Source organism: Fringilla coelebs (genome assembly GCF_963513975.1).
Source record: "Fringilla coelebs genome assembly, chromosome: 2".
NCBI lineage: Eukaryota > Metazoa > Chordata > Aves > Passeriformes > Fringillidae > Fringilla > Fringilla coelebs.
In genome coordinates this window covers 73,483,744-73,498,560 of record NC_140029.1, presented here as the reverse complement: position 1 = coordinate 73,498,560, position 14,817 = coordinate 73,483,744, and the positions used below count along the sequence as shown (strand labels likewise).

At 39.7% G+C, this 14,817-nt stretch overlaps 1 protein-coding gene across 7 annotated transcripts in view; it reads left to right on the top strand.

The window, feature by feature from the left end:
• The window catches only part of ZMYM2 (zinc finger MYM-type containing 2), an 86,357-nt gene extending 74,607 nt beyond the window's left edge, over nucleotides 1–11,750 (top strand). For all 7 annotated transcript variants that reach the window (XM_084201194.1, XM_084201192.1, XM_084201193.1 and 4 more), the window contains 6 exons: nucleotides 493–661; nucleotides 1,578–1,729; nucleotides 5,623–5,737; nucleotides 6,866–7,117; nucleotides 7,490–7,610; nucleotides 10,131–11,750. In XM_084201194.1, the coding sequence (XP_084057320.1) occupies nucleotides 493–661; nucleotides 1,578–1,729; nucleotides 5,623–5,737; nucleotides 6,866–7,117; nucleotides 7,490–7,610; nucleotides 10,131–10,323 (1,002 nt within the window). In that variant the 3' untranslated portion in view covers nucleotides 10,324–11,750. The remainder of the gene's footprint in view (nucleotides 1–492; nucleotides 662–1,577; nucleotides 1,730–5,622; nucleotides 5,738–6,865; nucleotides 7,118–7,489; nucleotides 7,611–10,130) is intronic.
• The last annotated feature ends 3,067 nt before the right edge of the window (nucleotides 11,751–14,817 follow it).

Here is a 14,817-nt window from a genome sequence, read left to right as displayed (position 1 = left end):
AATCTTAGTTTAGACATTGGATGCAAATTGGCCATAATCTTTTATTTAGAAGGACACTACCAAGAAATAGTTTTCTGTGTCTGACACAAAGCTGAAATGGTTTTGTTCCAATAACTGCAGTAGATATTGCAGCTTTAAAAAACCAGCCAACTTCTGCTAAAGTGTTCTAATAATAAATGGGTCTTTCTAGTATCAAATCTGGAATAATTAAATAAAATAGCTTTTGCTAGTATGCACTGGACATTATCACATATCCACTGCTGGGCATAGTTTAATTTAGAACCAGTGCTGCCTTTTCCATTGGCAGAGGGTTCATTTGAGCCTACCAGTGGAGCCGGTGATGCAGATTTGTCACATCTTCAGCTCCCTGTGCATCGACACGCCGATGTCCTGTGAGTGCACTGAGGTCCAGTGCGCCCTTTGGCTGTGCCATGTCCTGTGTCCCTCCTGGTGTCCCTGCTGGTGGCCTTACCCTCTGTGTTGCCATGGCAGGGCGTGAAGAGGAAAGCCGTGTCGGAGTACCAGGCGCACGACGACAGCTCCGAGAACTCGGAGTGCAGCTTTCCGTTCAAATACGCCTACGGGGTGAACGCCTGGAAGCACTGGGTAAAGTCCCGCCGCTTAGACCAAGAGCTTCCAGAGTTAGAGGAGCTGAAATCAAGTAAGTATTGCCAAAAATCTGCCATCCTCATTGTGACCTGCTAGGAAAGATTGCCGTACTTGTGTGATTCTCAGCTGGAATTTTTGATCGAATTTTTCTCATGTCCTTAATGTTTCCAGCGTGACTGAGATTATTTTACCATAGAGTTGCCAAACTCTTTTTCTCCTAGTTTTTCAGGTTTGGTTCAAAATGCTGGGTCTCACACTTCTCATGAAAGCTAGGACAGCACCTTCTTGGCTATTCTGATTTTCTGCGACCATTTTAATTTTTTCTTTGCGTCCTGTTTTTCCTCATATTCTAACTCACTTCAGGGTTCACAAATGTTTCTGGGCTTCTAAATGGCAAGGGAGAGCCATCCTCCTCCTCTTGGTCCTGTAAGGAGACTTCCTCTGAGGCTGGCATTACCTGGCTGTGGAGCTCTGGCGCAAGGTGGCCTTTGATCCCCTGGAGCCATGCTGCTCTTTCTGCAGCTCTCCTCTCTGTACACATTTGTACTGTGGGGGAAAAGGGGAATTGCTGCTAGTCCTGCTGTTCTTCAGCTCCCACATGCATCTCAGCACCCTTGTGTTGTGCTCTTGGGTCTTTGGAAACTGCTGTTTCCCCTGAAGGTGCCCCTCTACACCACTGGCTTCACTTCAGCATCTTGGGCTGCCTCTGTGTCATCCTGAGCTGTGCATGACAGTACATTTGTTAGCAGGTGTTACTGCATTTGGTTAACTAGACTTTACTGTGGGAACCTTGATTGTTTTAATACAGACCTAACATTTTAACTGCTTAGTACATTTTAGTCTCATTCATTGGTTAATGGAGAGGACATCAAGCCAGTTTCCCAGTTTCCAGTCAAAAAGTACCCCATCCCACCTTCACTGTGTGACAATTCTGTTGTATAATGTAGCATTTCTTCTCTATTTTACAGTAAAGTCTGTGAAATTAAAGGAAGATCTATTATCACATACTTCAGCTGAGTTAAACTATGGGTTGACACATTTTGTCAATGAAATTCGAAGGCCTAATGGAGAGAACTATGCACCTGACAGCATCTATTATCTGTGTCTTGGAATTCAGGAGGTTAGTAGAGGCTGTAGAGATGGGAAATGGAGCTGCTGATTTGACTGTAACCCATTTCAGTAGAAGAGTGGAGATAACTTGGATTTACTGGCTAGGAGCTACCCTTTATACATGGCTGTGATCAGGTTGCTGTGTAATCATGTTGTAGAGAGCTGTCTGTGTAGGTAATGAGTTTGCAGACCCATCCTGAAAGCTCAAACACACATTGGTATATTGTAATAATTTTAAGCTTCTTGCTGTGTTAAAGCAAGTAATTAACCCAGACAAAAACTACATAGTCTTCTCGAATGCTGTGCTTCATTTTGTTTGCTAAAGATGTCCAATGTAAAACCAGAATGAAACAAGGCATGATCTCTAAGCCTTTGACTAATTCAGTTCCTTAGCATATAGAGGAAACAACCTAAATTAAGTGTCTTTTGGGGAGGGTCTGATTGACTGAGTATTGCAGACTGTGGCCAGGCAGGATAGCCTGCAGGAATGTTGGCTGCTCTGTTGACTGTCATACACACAGCAAGATGGGAAGGAGTCATGTTGGATGTAGTGGATGTGCAGGCAGTAACCTCTTGCTAGGTAATTAGAGAAGCTGTTCCACAGCTGATCTTTTAAGCAGAGAGGGCTGTCCTAATTTTTGCTACGTAAGGCAAAACATAGGCAAAATAAGCAGTGTTCAGAGCTGAGAGCACAGAAAATTTCATTCAAGCTAAAAGGCAATAGAAGATGCATATGATGTGGAAAGCAAGCTGCTCACAGGGTTTGCAGTTTTACTTAAACTGTTCCATACTTGAGGCAGAGGACTTGAATCAAATAACAATTTTTAAAATTGAAATATTTTAAAAATAAGTAGTAAAATAGTAACTTTCCTGTGTAGCATGTATGCAAAAATAAAAGAGTTAGTTGCTACCTTTGCCTCATTGTTGAAACTTGAGAAGCAAACATTGATTTTAGTCAGTGGCTTTTTAGTCAATATTGCTACAAGGTGTGTTTCAGATTCAGCTAGCTTTCTGCTTCTGCACTTGCATGATACACTGTCTCTCTGTACCTTTCTGTTGAATTGAAAATACTCATCTTAAGCAGGTAAACAGGACACAGAGGGAAGTATGTGTTTATAAAATGGAACTCAAATAATATTTTTTTAATCTTTCTCTTTGTACCTTTGACATTGTCTGTTTTGTCAGTCATGAAAGCTAGTTGTGTATAAAATATCTTTTTTTCAGCTCTTCAGAACCACAGTTTGTGTGGCAGCCACAATTATCATGAGGCCTAATACAAATACACAATGCTGGAACATTAGTGGAGCAACATGTGGTCATTTTACTGTAATTTTACTGCTTCTACTTCGTGTGCAGGATTTAATTCAGGCACTGTGAACAGCCCTGATTTGTTGGCCAGACCAGTAGGAAGATGTGCTGTGTTCTGATGAGTTTGCATTTCACAAAGGCAGACAGCGAGGGACAGAAACGTGAGCTGTGAAGGGCTGCAGCCCCCATCTGTGTGCAAATGGCAAATGGCTGGGGGCAAATATTACCACCCTTCTGAAGAAACATGTTTGAGCAAGCTGGTGGTACACTAAATGCAGTGCAGTTGTCACAATGTGCAATGAAACCCCATTGCCTTCTAGAATTTGCTTAGTCCTTTCCACCTGACAGCCCCCATCCTGAAAGAGAATCAATTGTCTGCTCCTGCATAAAAGATATTGGCTGTGTTGAACTTGGAAGGGGCTCAGAGGAGATGAAGTGATGCCATTTAAGGCAACAGTTGGGCCAATGATCATTAATATTTTGCTATCTTAGAGTAAATTTCTCTTCAAAGGAAGAGGATGTAGGAACCATAGGCTAGTAAAAAAGTACATTCCCCTTCCACCAGCATTACTGCACTCATTGTGGTTAAATACTCAGTTTGGAGCTTTTCCTCAAGGATAGAATATGGTTTGAGCCCAGGAGTCTTCAAGTCCTAAGTTGGTTGTTTTCTTTTTTGAGTTTGTAAACCAGCTTTTTCCTAAAGGAAGCACTGTAAAATCTGTTCCAGGAAACCAGTCCCTGAGTCAGATGGTGCAGTTTCTCAGCACAGGTTAATTTGCAGCTGAAATTGTTCTGCTTTCAGACAGAAGTGGTTCAGTAGTGGTTTTGACAACTCTAAAGTAGTGATCCTGAAGGCTGTCACACTTAGAAATAAAGGCTGCTGCATGGTCAGGCAGTCATCTAGTGGAGAGGATTCATCTAGAGGAAGGTGTTAGCCTGCAGTGCTCCTTCGTTGCATCATGGCCTTCATTTTTTGTCCCTAATTGGGATTACTGGGATTTGGTTTGAGGGTTTTTTCTTGTTTTTTGTATGTCTGGTAATGGGGTTGTTTGTGAGTTTGTGGGCAAACAAAATTGCTGTGGACAGTGATTCAGGCTGTTGTCCTCCACTGTGGGATTCAGAGGCACATCCAGTTCCTTCCCATGCACTGCAGTTACAGTGGAGCTCATCTCAGGTGGGAATGGCTTGTGCTCATGCTGCCCCTGTAGGGTTTGTAGAGCAGCAGAGCACGGTGGTTTGGGAAGGAAGGTTTGCAGGTTTGGGTGGTAGGTTGGAGTCTGTCCTGCTGCACAGCATCATCCTTCTATAGACCCTCCAGTGCCAGTGCTCCAGGGGGCTTCAGACTTCAGCTGGGGATGCCAGGGTTTAGTCAACACTTACTCTGAACCTGGAAGAAGTATTTTTAGTTGAGTTCTCACAGGCCTGTGTGTGGATTGGTTTTGAAACAGTTTTCAGTCTTCATTTTACCACTGTTCAGTGTGAGTGTTTAATGCAAACCAGAGAAAAATATGTGGTGGAAAATGTGCCAGGGAAGGGAAGGGTGAATGCCATGAAGCTTGCAGTGAGCTGTATGATCTGACTTAGAATTGCTTTATGAATCAAAACTGGTGTATGTAGAAACAAGCACATGTGAGGGAATATTGTGCTTTGAGGAGTTAGTTAAACTTATCAAATAAAATAATTACCTAAATGAAGATGTTGTTGAAAACCTCTAGGAAGTGTATTCATTCATTTGCCCTGATTATATAATTAGGTGCAAAGATAACAAGGCTAGGATGTACTGAACCATAATCACCTATAAGTGTTGAGGTTAATGTGATTTCAAGCATGGGTACAGACATAGGTGTCATTTCCAGAAGCAAATGTGGTTTTTGTCTGTCACTTTTATTGTATTCACTAACAGGCACATTCTTGCAAAGATAACGCTGAAGTGGAAAATTTAAGAAGCCAATCCTCCCTTTCTTAGAAATGTCTCAGAGATGATCATGTCAAATAGTAGTCCTCAGCCATTAATTCTTGGTAAAGGTTCAAAAGCATTTTTGTCTGTAAGGTCAAGAGGGGTAAGATAATTAGATGGCAGAAAAGGCCAGTGCCCTGCACCATCCTATCATCTTTCTTGTATTGCTGTATATTATTACCACAAATATGTGGATGGGTTTTTTTCTCCCACTTTTGTATTGAAGATGGTTTTGTCACTGTCTGGAGTTCCCATTTAAAAGGGCAGACTCCTGCTAAGTGTGGGTTGGGCTTGGTTTTTCTAAAAGGCCTAGGTGTACGAAAAGATAAATTAGTTGTTTGTGGTTTGGGATTTTTTTAATGACTCCCCATTCACTGATACAATGTTGCACACAAGAAATCTTAAGAGAAAAATATTAGTTGTAATTAAACTATGATTCATATCCCATTAGAAATTTACAACATACAATTATGTTGGAAGTAACTGTTACCTGTTAGATATTGGAAAGGTGGCATAGCTTTATTTTTAGATACTGCTTTTCAGTACAACACTTGCACAGTTATGAAAAAAAGAACCCTGTAGCACAGGAGTTGTTCTAATCTGGAATTGTAAATGCTGTGTCTCTCTCTTTTCTGTAGTATTTATATAGGAGTAATCGGAAAGACAACATATTTATTGATCCAATCTACCAGACGTTTGAACAGGAATTAAATAAAATCCTTCGAAGCTGGCAACCAAGCATACTTCCAGATGGTAATTTACTTTTTGGTCATGTATGGTTTTCATCTCTTAAAAGTTATGAAGTTATGTGTTCTTAAGCATGCATATATATATATATATATATGTGTGTGTGTGTATGTATGTATGTGTATATATGTGGGTACATATATATATATATATGCATGCATTAACATTGCAATAGCAGTTGATGAAGAATTACAGACATGTCTTCTAAGATTTAATTTAAAACTGTACCTGTTTTTATTTGTCTTGTTTCTGGGTAATCCATGCTACAAGAGTTGTTTTTGCCACTCACTTGAAAAGTACTACCCATCTTCAGGAGAGAAAGTTAAAAAAAGCTCTTTGACCTATAGTTTTTACCTGAGCTGAACTTATTTTTTTTCCCATTTTTTCCCCCAGATGGAAGCAGGCAGGCTGCACTATATGTAGGTAGGGCTAACAAGTGATGTATTCTAGAATTTCTCACCTGGATTAGGAGGACTTTTTGCTGGGAGTCTTCTGCTCAGAAGGATCATTTTTGTTCATGGAGAAAGCAGATTTTTCCCAGCAGACCAATATTGGTGCTGAACTGCAGAATCAGCTGTTCTTCCATCTTTCTCACAATCCCCACTTGAGTGAAGGCTTGTCCTTGCCAGACCCTTTCCTTTCTTTTCTCAGTATTGGCTTTCTCTCAGCCCAGAGAGCCTCTGTGTTGGGCCCTTCTTGCATCCTGTTATGGTCCAGGAATGCTTTCTAAGTGGGATATCTATTAGTAATCAGAAAGAAGAAGGTACAATGTTTGGAGGCCTTAACCTGAGCAGAATAAAATGAACTCAAAAATATGCCTTTTATGACTCCATTGAACATTAATTTCTATGAAATAGTGTGAGAGAGCTGGATGTCAGAAATGCTGTTGTAACTAAACAGAAATGTGTTCTCTCTGAAATTGCCCGTCCTGAGATTTCCCATTGACTGTCTCAGTGAGTGTCTTTAATAGGTGGGTTTGGGGAGTGTGGACATGAAAATAAATAACTTTATCAGCAGCTTCTGTCGTGATCATTTTGTTGCATTTCACAGTAAAAATAGCTTGATTTTTTTTTTGCACCTTGACAGTTCATGGGCTAATCCACTGTATTTTCTCTACTATTCTTTTTTTCCAAGGATCAATATTCTCTCGAGTTGAAGAAGATTACCTTTGGAGGATTAAACAGCTAGGATCACATTCACCTGTTGCTCTTTTGAATACTCTGTTCTACTTCAACACTAAATATTTTGGCCTGAAAACAGTGGAGCAGCATTTAAGACTTTCTTTTGGCACTGTTTTTAGACAGTGGAAGAAAAATCCACTAACAATGGAAAGCAAAGCTTGTCTTCGATATCAAGTGTCTTCCCTGTGCAGAGCTGATAATGAAGGTACTGATGCAGTTCAAAATTTGTATTGCAGGAAGCATCCACATGGCACTGAGGAGGGACATCTGGGCACCTGGCCAGGAGCCAGAGCTCTGCCTTTGCATGCAAAGTCTACAGCTCTCAGCTCCCAGAACTCAAATTGGAGTGTGTGGTCCATGGGGACTGCAGGGTCTCTGAGTTAATTTGAGCCCACTGGTGTCCATGTGAAATGCTGTGACTTTGCTGTGGCTGTGGGTGGCATTTCCAGTTTGCAGATTTGCGCAGTTGTGGTGAACCACCTTGTGGTACTTGGTGGGCTGCTTATGGGGAATTTTACTGAAAAGTGTAAAATGACTTCAAGTTACAGCTTAGATGTTGTTGATTTTCTTCTTAAAGATAAAATTGCTACTGGAAAAAGGAAACATGAAGATGATGTTCCAGTATTTGAACAAATTGAAAACACATCTGATCCAGCTAGATGCCCTGTGAAAATGTTTGAGTGCTATCTGTCTAAAAGGTAAGTGTGATACAGGGTAATACAGACAGGGTCTAAAGGAACTGTTCTGATGCAACATGAAATGTGCTCAAGAGAAAGGAATGGATTGAAATCTTCTGAAAAATACCTAAATGAAATCTCCAGTTCTGTATCTGGAAAAAATGTGCATAAGTTTGGGAGCAGTGGAGTACTTCAGTGTTAATTGTCAAGGGTTTCATCTGGGAATAACAATACAATTCCATTTTCTTACCTGGGAATACCAAGTATCTCTGCAGAGAATTCTGCAGCAAGGATTCTGGTGGGTTTTACTACTGGGGGTTTTGTTTGTGAGGTCCCCATCTCTTCACTAAGAATTGGGTTAAGACAACAGATTTGCTTCCTTATGAGCTATCAGGCCTCTGAAATGTAGATGCTTTTGAGGTAACCCATGTGAAAGCATGTTTAAAATATTTTATAGTAGGAAAACAACTACTGGCAATAACCCAGTATTTAGAACTAACTTTTTTCCATCCAATCTCCACAATTAATTGTGCAGGAAGGAAGGAAGCAGAATTTATTACATTAAAAAAAAAAGCTCAGGCAACTCTTAAAAAAATTAATTTACTAATAGCTAAGTCTTTTGGAAGCTTGAAAACAAGATTTCTTGGAAAGTACTTTTCCTTAACTGTACTGATTTTAATGTTCTGTGTAACTCTAAGGGAAATGAGGGCAAGTGATACCAAAATCACCGGGTATATATAAGACAGTAAATGAAGTATGAGACTCAGTGGGTGTTAGGAAATGGCATTGTGGTCTGAAAGGTGAAGAAGGAGCTCACACACAGCATCAGCAGAAGTACAAGCATGTGATGTTATAGAGACAAACAAAGAGGAGCTTGTGGTTTGTTCATGCAACCACTTGTTTTCAAAAACCCAGTTAATCCTGGTTGTTGCAGGGGGATTTTGCCTTCACTTTCTCTACTTCCATGATTTGGAGAGGATTTGTGGTTAAAAAGGGAAAGTTGGGTTTTTGGACTGAGTTACAGAGTCACTGGGGGAGAGACCACATAATTCTTTTTCTTTAGGAGGAACATCTCAACTTCTGGGGAAAAGAATGCTCTTAAACCCATTTGGAGCATCAGTTGTGATGTGGTTTCAGGCTGTGCTGTCTTGCAGATGTTGGTCACCATTGTTCACTAAAGCAGCAAGACTGTTTCCCCTGGTTCTGCTTCTTAATTTTGTTGAAATCATTTAAATGGAATACTTTACACTGTAAAAACTGTTGTAAAATTTTAGGTAATGCTAGCTGTTTGAAATATACTTGGCAACCTGTGGAAAGCTGTAGCTGAAATTTCAGGATGCTTTCATTCACAGCTATGAAAGACTGTATTATTGTCTCAAACTGGTGGGGGTTAGGTTGGACATTAGGGAGGAATTTCTCCACAGAAAGGGTAATTAGACATGGGAATGGCTGCACAGGGAGGTGCTGGAGTCACCATCCCTGGAGGTGTTTAAGGAAAGACTGGATGTGGCACTCAGTGGTCTGGTTGACATGGCAGTGTTCAGCCACAGATTAGATTTGCTAATCCCAGAGGTCTTTTCCAAGCTAATTGATTATGTGATTGCTTGTTCCTATAAAAATACTGTTGTTTCAAGCAAGTAGGGAGCAGGTTAAAATATTTACATTAGTAGACTATTTTAAACAACCATATTTTACTTCTTATCTGACTCTTAATCTGATTTACATGAGAGCAAAACAATCTGACAATCACCTCAGCAGGTGCAGAGCAACGCCTGAAATTTTATCAACCAATTTGGGAAGGTGAGCTGGTGAAAACCCTTATTTTTACTGAAGAAACATGAAATGTAGTCAACTCCTGAAGTCTGCAGTGTTTGTGAAGGAGGGAACTTGAGTGATCACTTGCTCATCCAGAATTGAAAATTCTTTTCTGAGACTTGTCTAAATGGATGAACTGCTAGGAGTTCCTGAAAGGAGTCTTCTCTAGTGTCTTAAAGGATGTGTCTGAGCTGCATGTAATTCCATAATATAGCAGCTAAGGAATTAAGGGATTAAGATTTATAACAACCAAGCTTTTAAATAAAACAGGAGGAGGAGGGATTTTAGCTGCTTACACTTGTGTGTATCTCAGAACTCCTGTCCTTGGCTTTTCAAGGGAACCCCAGGCTTTACATTCAGAGGTAGCCACGTCAGCCAACAATTGTGTGAGCAATTATTGATGTAACTGGTGTAATTAGTGTTGGGCCTCTTTGCAAATTGTGGAAAGTACTTTGTGGTTTAGCAAGACCTGGATGTGCAGGTTTTTGAAGAGTCTGTGATCTCTTGCATGCTTGCTCTGTGGATGTGGGACTGGCTGGGTTTGGGCCAGACCAGGCATGGCTCCTTCTATCAACAAGACCACATTTCTCATTATTGGTTTGGGATTTTTTTGGTAACTTGCCTAGGTGCAGTTAGAATTTTGTTTGTGCAAGATTTTGAGCTGCTATGGTACTGTTTTGTCCTGTGAGTTTGTGTTTGTAACCTGCTGTGCTTTCCTCCTGGTAGCCCACAGAATCTGAACCAGAGGACAGACATGTTCTACCTGCAGCCAGAGTGCTCGGTGTCGGCAGAGAGCCCCATCTGGTACACTGCCACTTCACTGGACCGCAACACCTTGGAAAACATGCTCGTACGGGTTCTTCTAGTAAAAGATATTTATGACAAAGACAATTATGAACTGGATGAAGACATAGATTAAAACAAACTTCCAAAAACTGTCAAGACAACAAACAGCATTAGATATAGTCATGCTGCTAGACCTTTACTATGGAAAACATTTCAAGTTTACCCTTTGTTTTATGAGTTTTGTAGCAGTGTGTACCCTCACTCGGGTATTACCGTGTAAATAGTTTGTGAGTGAAAGTCTCCATTATTCTAAGTAGTGGTTTTAGGATACATAACAAACACATTTCAGATTCTTTTTTTATTATTTATTTGATTAGGTATGTTTGTAACTTTTTACATTGCAAAATATGAATGAGAATGTGCCATGTGTAATTTTTTTTCCCCTCGTAGTAAGATACATCCATGTTGCACAACTCTGCTGTTGGAAGCTCCCTTGGAGGAGGCTCTTTTAATGGCTTCTTAAACCAGGTGGTTGTGTATGGGTAGCACTACTAAAGTTTAGAACTTGCTGTGTCTTTCAGAATTTTTAAATGAATTGTAAACTAATAGGTTTTTTACTTTTTAGTTACTGAAGCCTTATAAGGTTATGTAGAGAGATTCCATCTTATGTACCAAAAATAGACAAAAGAGAATGCTGTCAATATTGGTGTACTGTAATGTGAATCTATTCTGGTGAAAACACTTTTTTGTTGCCCTTATTAAAACCTTAGTGTCCTTTCGTTATTTGTGACTCTCTCTCAATTGCCCCTACAAATAAAATATATATGTAAAAATAAGTGAATATAAGCTTAGAGCATGTGGTCATCAAGACACATATTTTGTAAAAAGGAAAACTAAAACCAAAAGCCCCTCAAAAAAAAAAAAAAAAAGAAAGAGATGTCTGATGACAATGCTGTATAATCCTTTTTTCATCTTTGCTTTTCCAATCATAAATGCCAGTACCTCATATTAATGTAAATTTGTCCTTTGTAGCCTTATAGAAAGGGGTTCTATGCCATATTACATGAAGTAATATGGTATGCTAAATTTTTAACTTGTTTGTCCTTGCATTGCTGTACTTAAATACAGTCAATACTTGACTATGGGTGGAAAGATTCTTTTAACTAATGCCTCCATTCAAAAGCCATATGAGATGTGAAGTTGCAACAAGTCGAAACATAATTTTTCTTGAAGAAAAATCCTTTCATTTGTTCTATATCCTTTCCTTGTGCTTACTTTACTTAAGTAGTCTGATTTCCAGATACATGTTTAACTGCTTAAATTCTGTTACTTGCTCTTATTTAACTAATACAAACAAAATGGTGGTTCAAGCAATGGTCTTGCTGTTGTACTGAAAAAAATGTAGTAGAGTATTCTACTATAAAGTACTCATAAGCTTGTCTCTCCTAAATGGCATTAATTATCTGTTGAGAGGAATCATCTACTAAAGGAGAAACTTTCTATGTATATATATTACCACCTGAGGATTTATTTCTTGCAAGGGCTGCATGGCTTTTTAATTTTCCTTAGCTTAAAAGAATGCACATAAGGATGCATCTTTCTATATAGATAAATAAAGCTTCAGTTGCTTTGTTTTGTTAAACAAGTTCATTTAAATTTCTGCTATTCTGGTGTGTCTGTGAGTATGTATTAATTTTAGATATACCACTATTTCAAATGGAGATGGAAATGTACATGTTTAATTTTTCATTTCTTTCTGGTGGCATTACCCTTCCTGTGAAATCAAGAAACACAACACTGCACCAGTGAGTAGATCACCAACAGCTTCAATGCACTTTTCCCTTTGTGAGTGAATACTTTAGAACTTTGTTCATTAACACCTGTTTTTTTTCAAACAGCAGCCATAGAATATGCCCATGGTACATAAAAGGGATGAAATCATGAACTGGAGTCATTGTTTTGTTCTGGTCTCTCCTGCTTTTTTAACACCTGACTTGACCATAAGTTAAATTTACATATGGGGATCATTAATTACCTGTGCTAAATGAAATTTGAAATATTTCATTTAAACATAACTTTCAAGTGTTTTGATGAATAGCAGTAAGGATCACTTGCAGCCCCTTCTCTGTAGTTCAGACTTCAGGGACTTCAGCAGAGGTTTCAATTGCTCCCTGATTATAACTGTGTTTAATGACAAACACACTTTTGCAAAACTGCAAACCTTTAATGTGAAGCTGAAAGTTAAGTATATGTGTTGAGTGTTTTGTCTTCACCAAGAGTTTTAAATTCTTGTTCTCATAATCAGATTAAAGCTATTTCTTAAATAGTAAGGTCAGTCTTTAGTATGGCATGTTGAACAATCTCTAGGCATTTTCAGCACCAGGAGGAAATAATTAATACTTATTAAATTTTATCAGAAAATCCACATTATTGTTGTAAAATTCCTTCCATTTTCTACCCAAGATTCATCTGCCATCAGTAAAAATATCCAAGTTGGGTTTTGAAATAAACATTTTTACATATAGATCCATGTTGGAAATGTAAAGATGGTTGTTAAGAAAGTAACTTTTATTCCAGAAGATGGAGCTATTCCATCATCAGCAATAATGTCTTTTGAGTGGTTCATGTGTTCAGATTGAACGTTGTAAACTGCGGAGATATTGCAGTCAAGTCTGCATCATGGTTCGATGTATGCATTTTATTCCTAAATTTGAATGGTGATGCGAAATGCAATAAAATACCTTAGTTCTGGAAAAATAAAGATATGCAATTTTATAGTAATTAGGAGTTCAGGGCAAATTTTTTTTTTTTTCCTTTGGGAAAACTCTGGGCAGGTGGAGTAGAATAAGGTTGATGTCGAGGAATTATGTGCTGTGCAGGACAAAATATGATGCTCTGTTCTGCACAGGCACACAGCTTTCAGGTAGTGATGTGTCTAAGAAACCTGCCCTCACTTTCCTCCTTAAGAGGGTTTGAAGTGTCACCCTGGCTGTTGAGGGCATTCCTGTGAGCTCTGGCAGGGAATACCTGGGAAATGCAGTGTGGGGTCTACACCCCCGTGTCTGCACACAGCCCTGCACTCCAGTCCTGGTGGGGTTTTCTTAACTTCTCCAATCGTGCCAACATGTAAAAGCTCTGCCAACGTGTGTCTGCATCTTCTTGCTGTCAGATCAAACTTTGAACAATTCCCAGGTGAAGTCGTGGCCTTAAGACACTAAAAAAGTTAGACGGCAGCAGTAAGAAAATCACATAAAAATATAGTTCAGTGTGAGAAACAGTGAAAAATTCATGCAATTTTCAGAAAATAAATTTATTTTGATAGTCATCTTTTTTATCTGTGACTGTGTTCAGTTAGTGAGAATCGTGCAGCTTTTTGTAATTAGGGAACTAAGCATAAATTACAACAGCTGATTTTTATTGAAGAAAAGGTTGTGGTTGTGAAATAATTACAATATTAATTATCTTGAAAGTACTCACAGTGGGACTCTACAGTGCAGCAAAATTTGTTTTCTTAGTATCTGTGACTGTCCTATGAGAGGCTGTGTAAATAGGTGGGGAGCACAGGAGAGGTGGTCCATAAACCTTGCATTCCCATAAGGAAGGTGGTTGTGTGGATGCAGCAGTCATGTATGACACATTTGCAAGTGCATAATTTGAGTAGGGAAGGATGCAGTTAACTCTGTATTTTGTCCCAGGTACTGGTGAGGTATTGCAGCACTTCTGCTGATTATTTCATGACATGTTTTTCTATCTGCAGTGTGCTTCCCACCCCCCACCCCCCTTCCTTTATTTGGGTTTGGTATGGTTTGGTTTGGTTTTGCTTGATGTGTGAAATGAAAGAAGAAAATCTCTGAAGATAACAGAGTTCTTGGAAAAATCCTTCAAGGACACCATCAGCCATTTCCTCTGTTGCTGGCAGGAGGATGTGAGAGGTGGCTACTGGCAAGGAGCCACAGAGTAGCCCTCTTGTTTGTCATAGCTAGCAAGAGCTGTGACATGGGTGCCCATGAAGCATGGTTTTACCCAGCCAAATCAGTGTCAGTGCCAGTCCTGGAAACACTTCTGAGCAGAGCAACTTCTGCAGATGTTCACAAAAACCAAATAGAGAAAGAAAAGGAGAAGATCAAACTCAGCTTTGATTTCTTACTCAACTACATTTTCAAATCCCAGCGATGTGAGTAAGAATGAGGTGTGAACATGATCTGAGTTCTGCTTTCTCTGAGATGTGGCATTTCCTGGAGAGGTGGCGTGTGGCACTTGCTGAGGGCCATTTCTGGCTGCCACCCTGCCTTGGGGCAGGGGACAATGTCAAGGCAGCACAAAGCTGCTGTTCACCTTCCTGACGTGAGAGCTGAAAGCTTCCTAGAATTGTTCCCCAGGTTTGAATCTTTACTTGGCCCAAATTACTGAGAGTTTGGCGGAAGTACAGAAACTAAAAATGTGTGTCCCCCTGCCACACAGCTGTGCAGGAGGTGAAAGACTTGGAAAGCCCATGGATGCCAAGCAGGAGAGGCAATAGGTTGGACTTGAAAGGTCTGGAAAGAGCAAAGCCTAATATTAAACCAGCTCCTTCTTTGAGTTATGCCTTATGAGTTATCCTGGTTTCAGTTTGTATATTTTAAAAAAA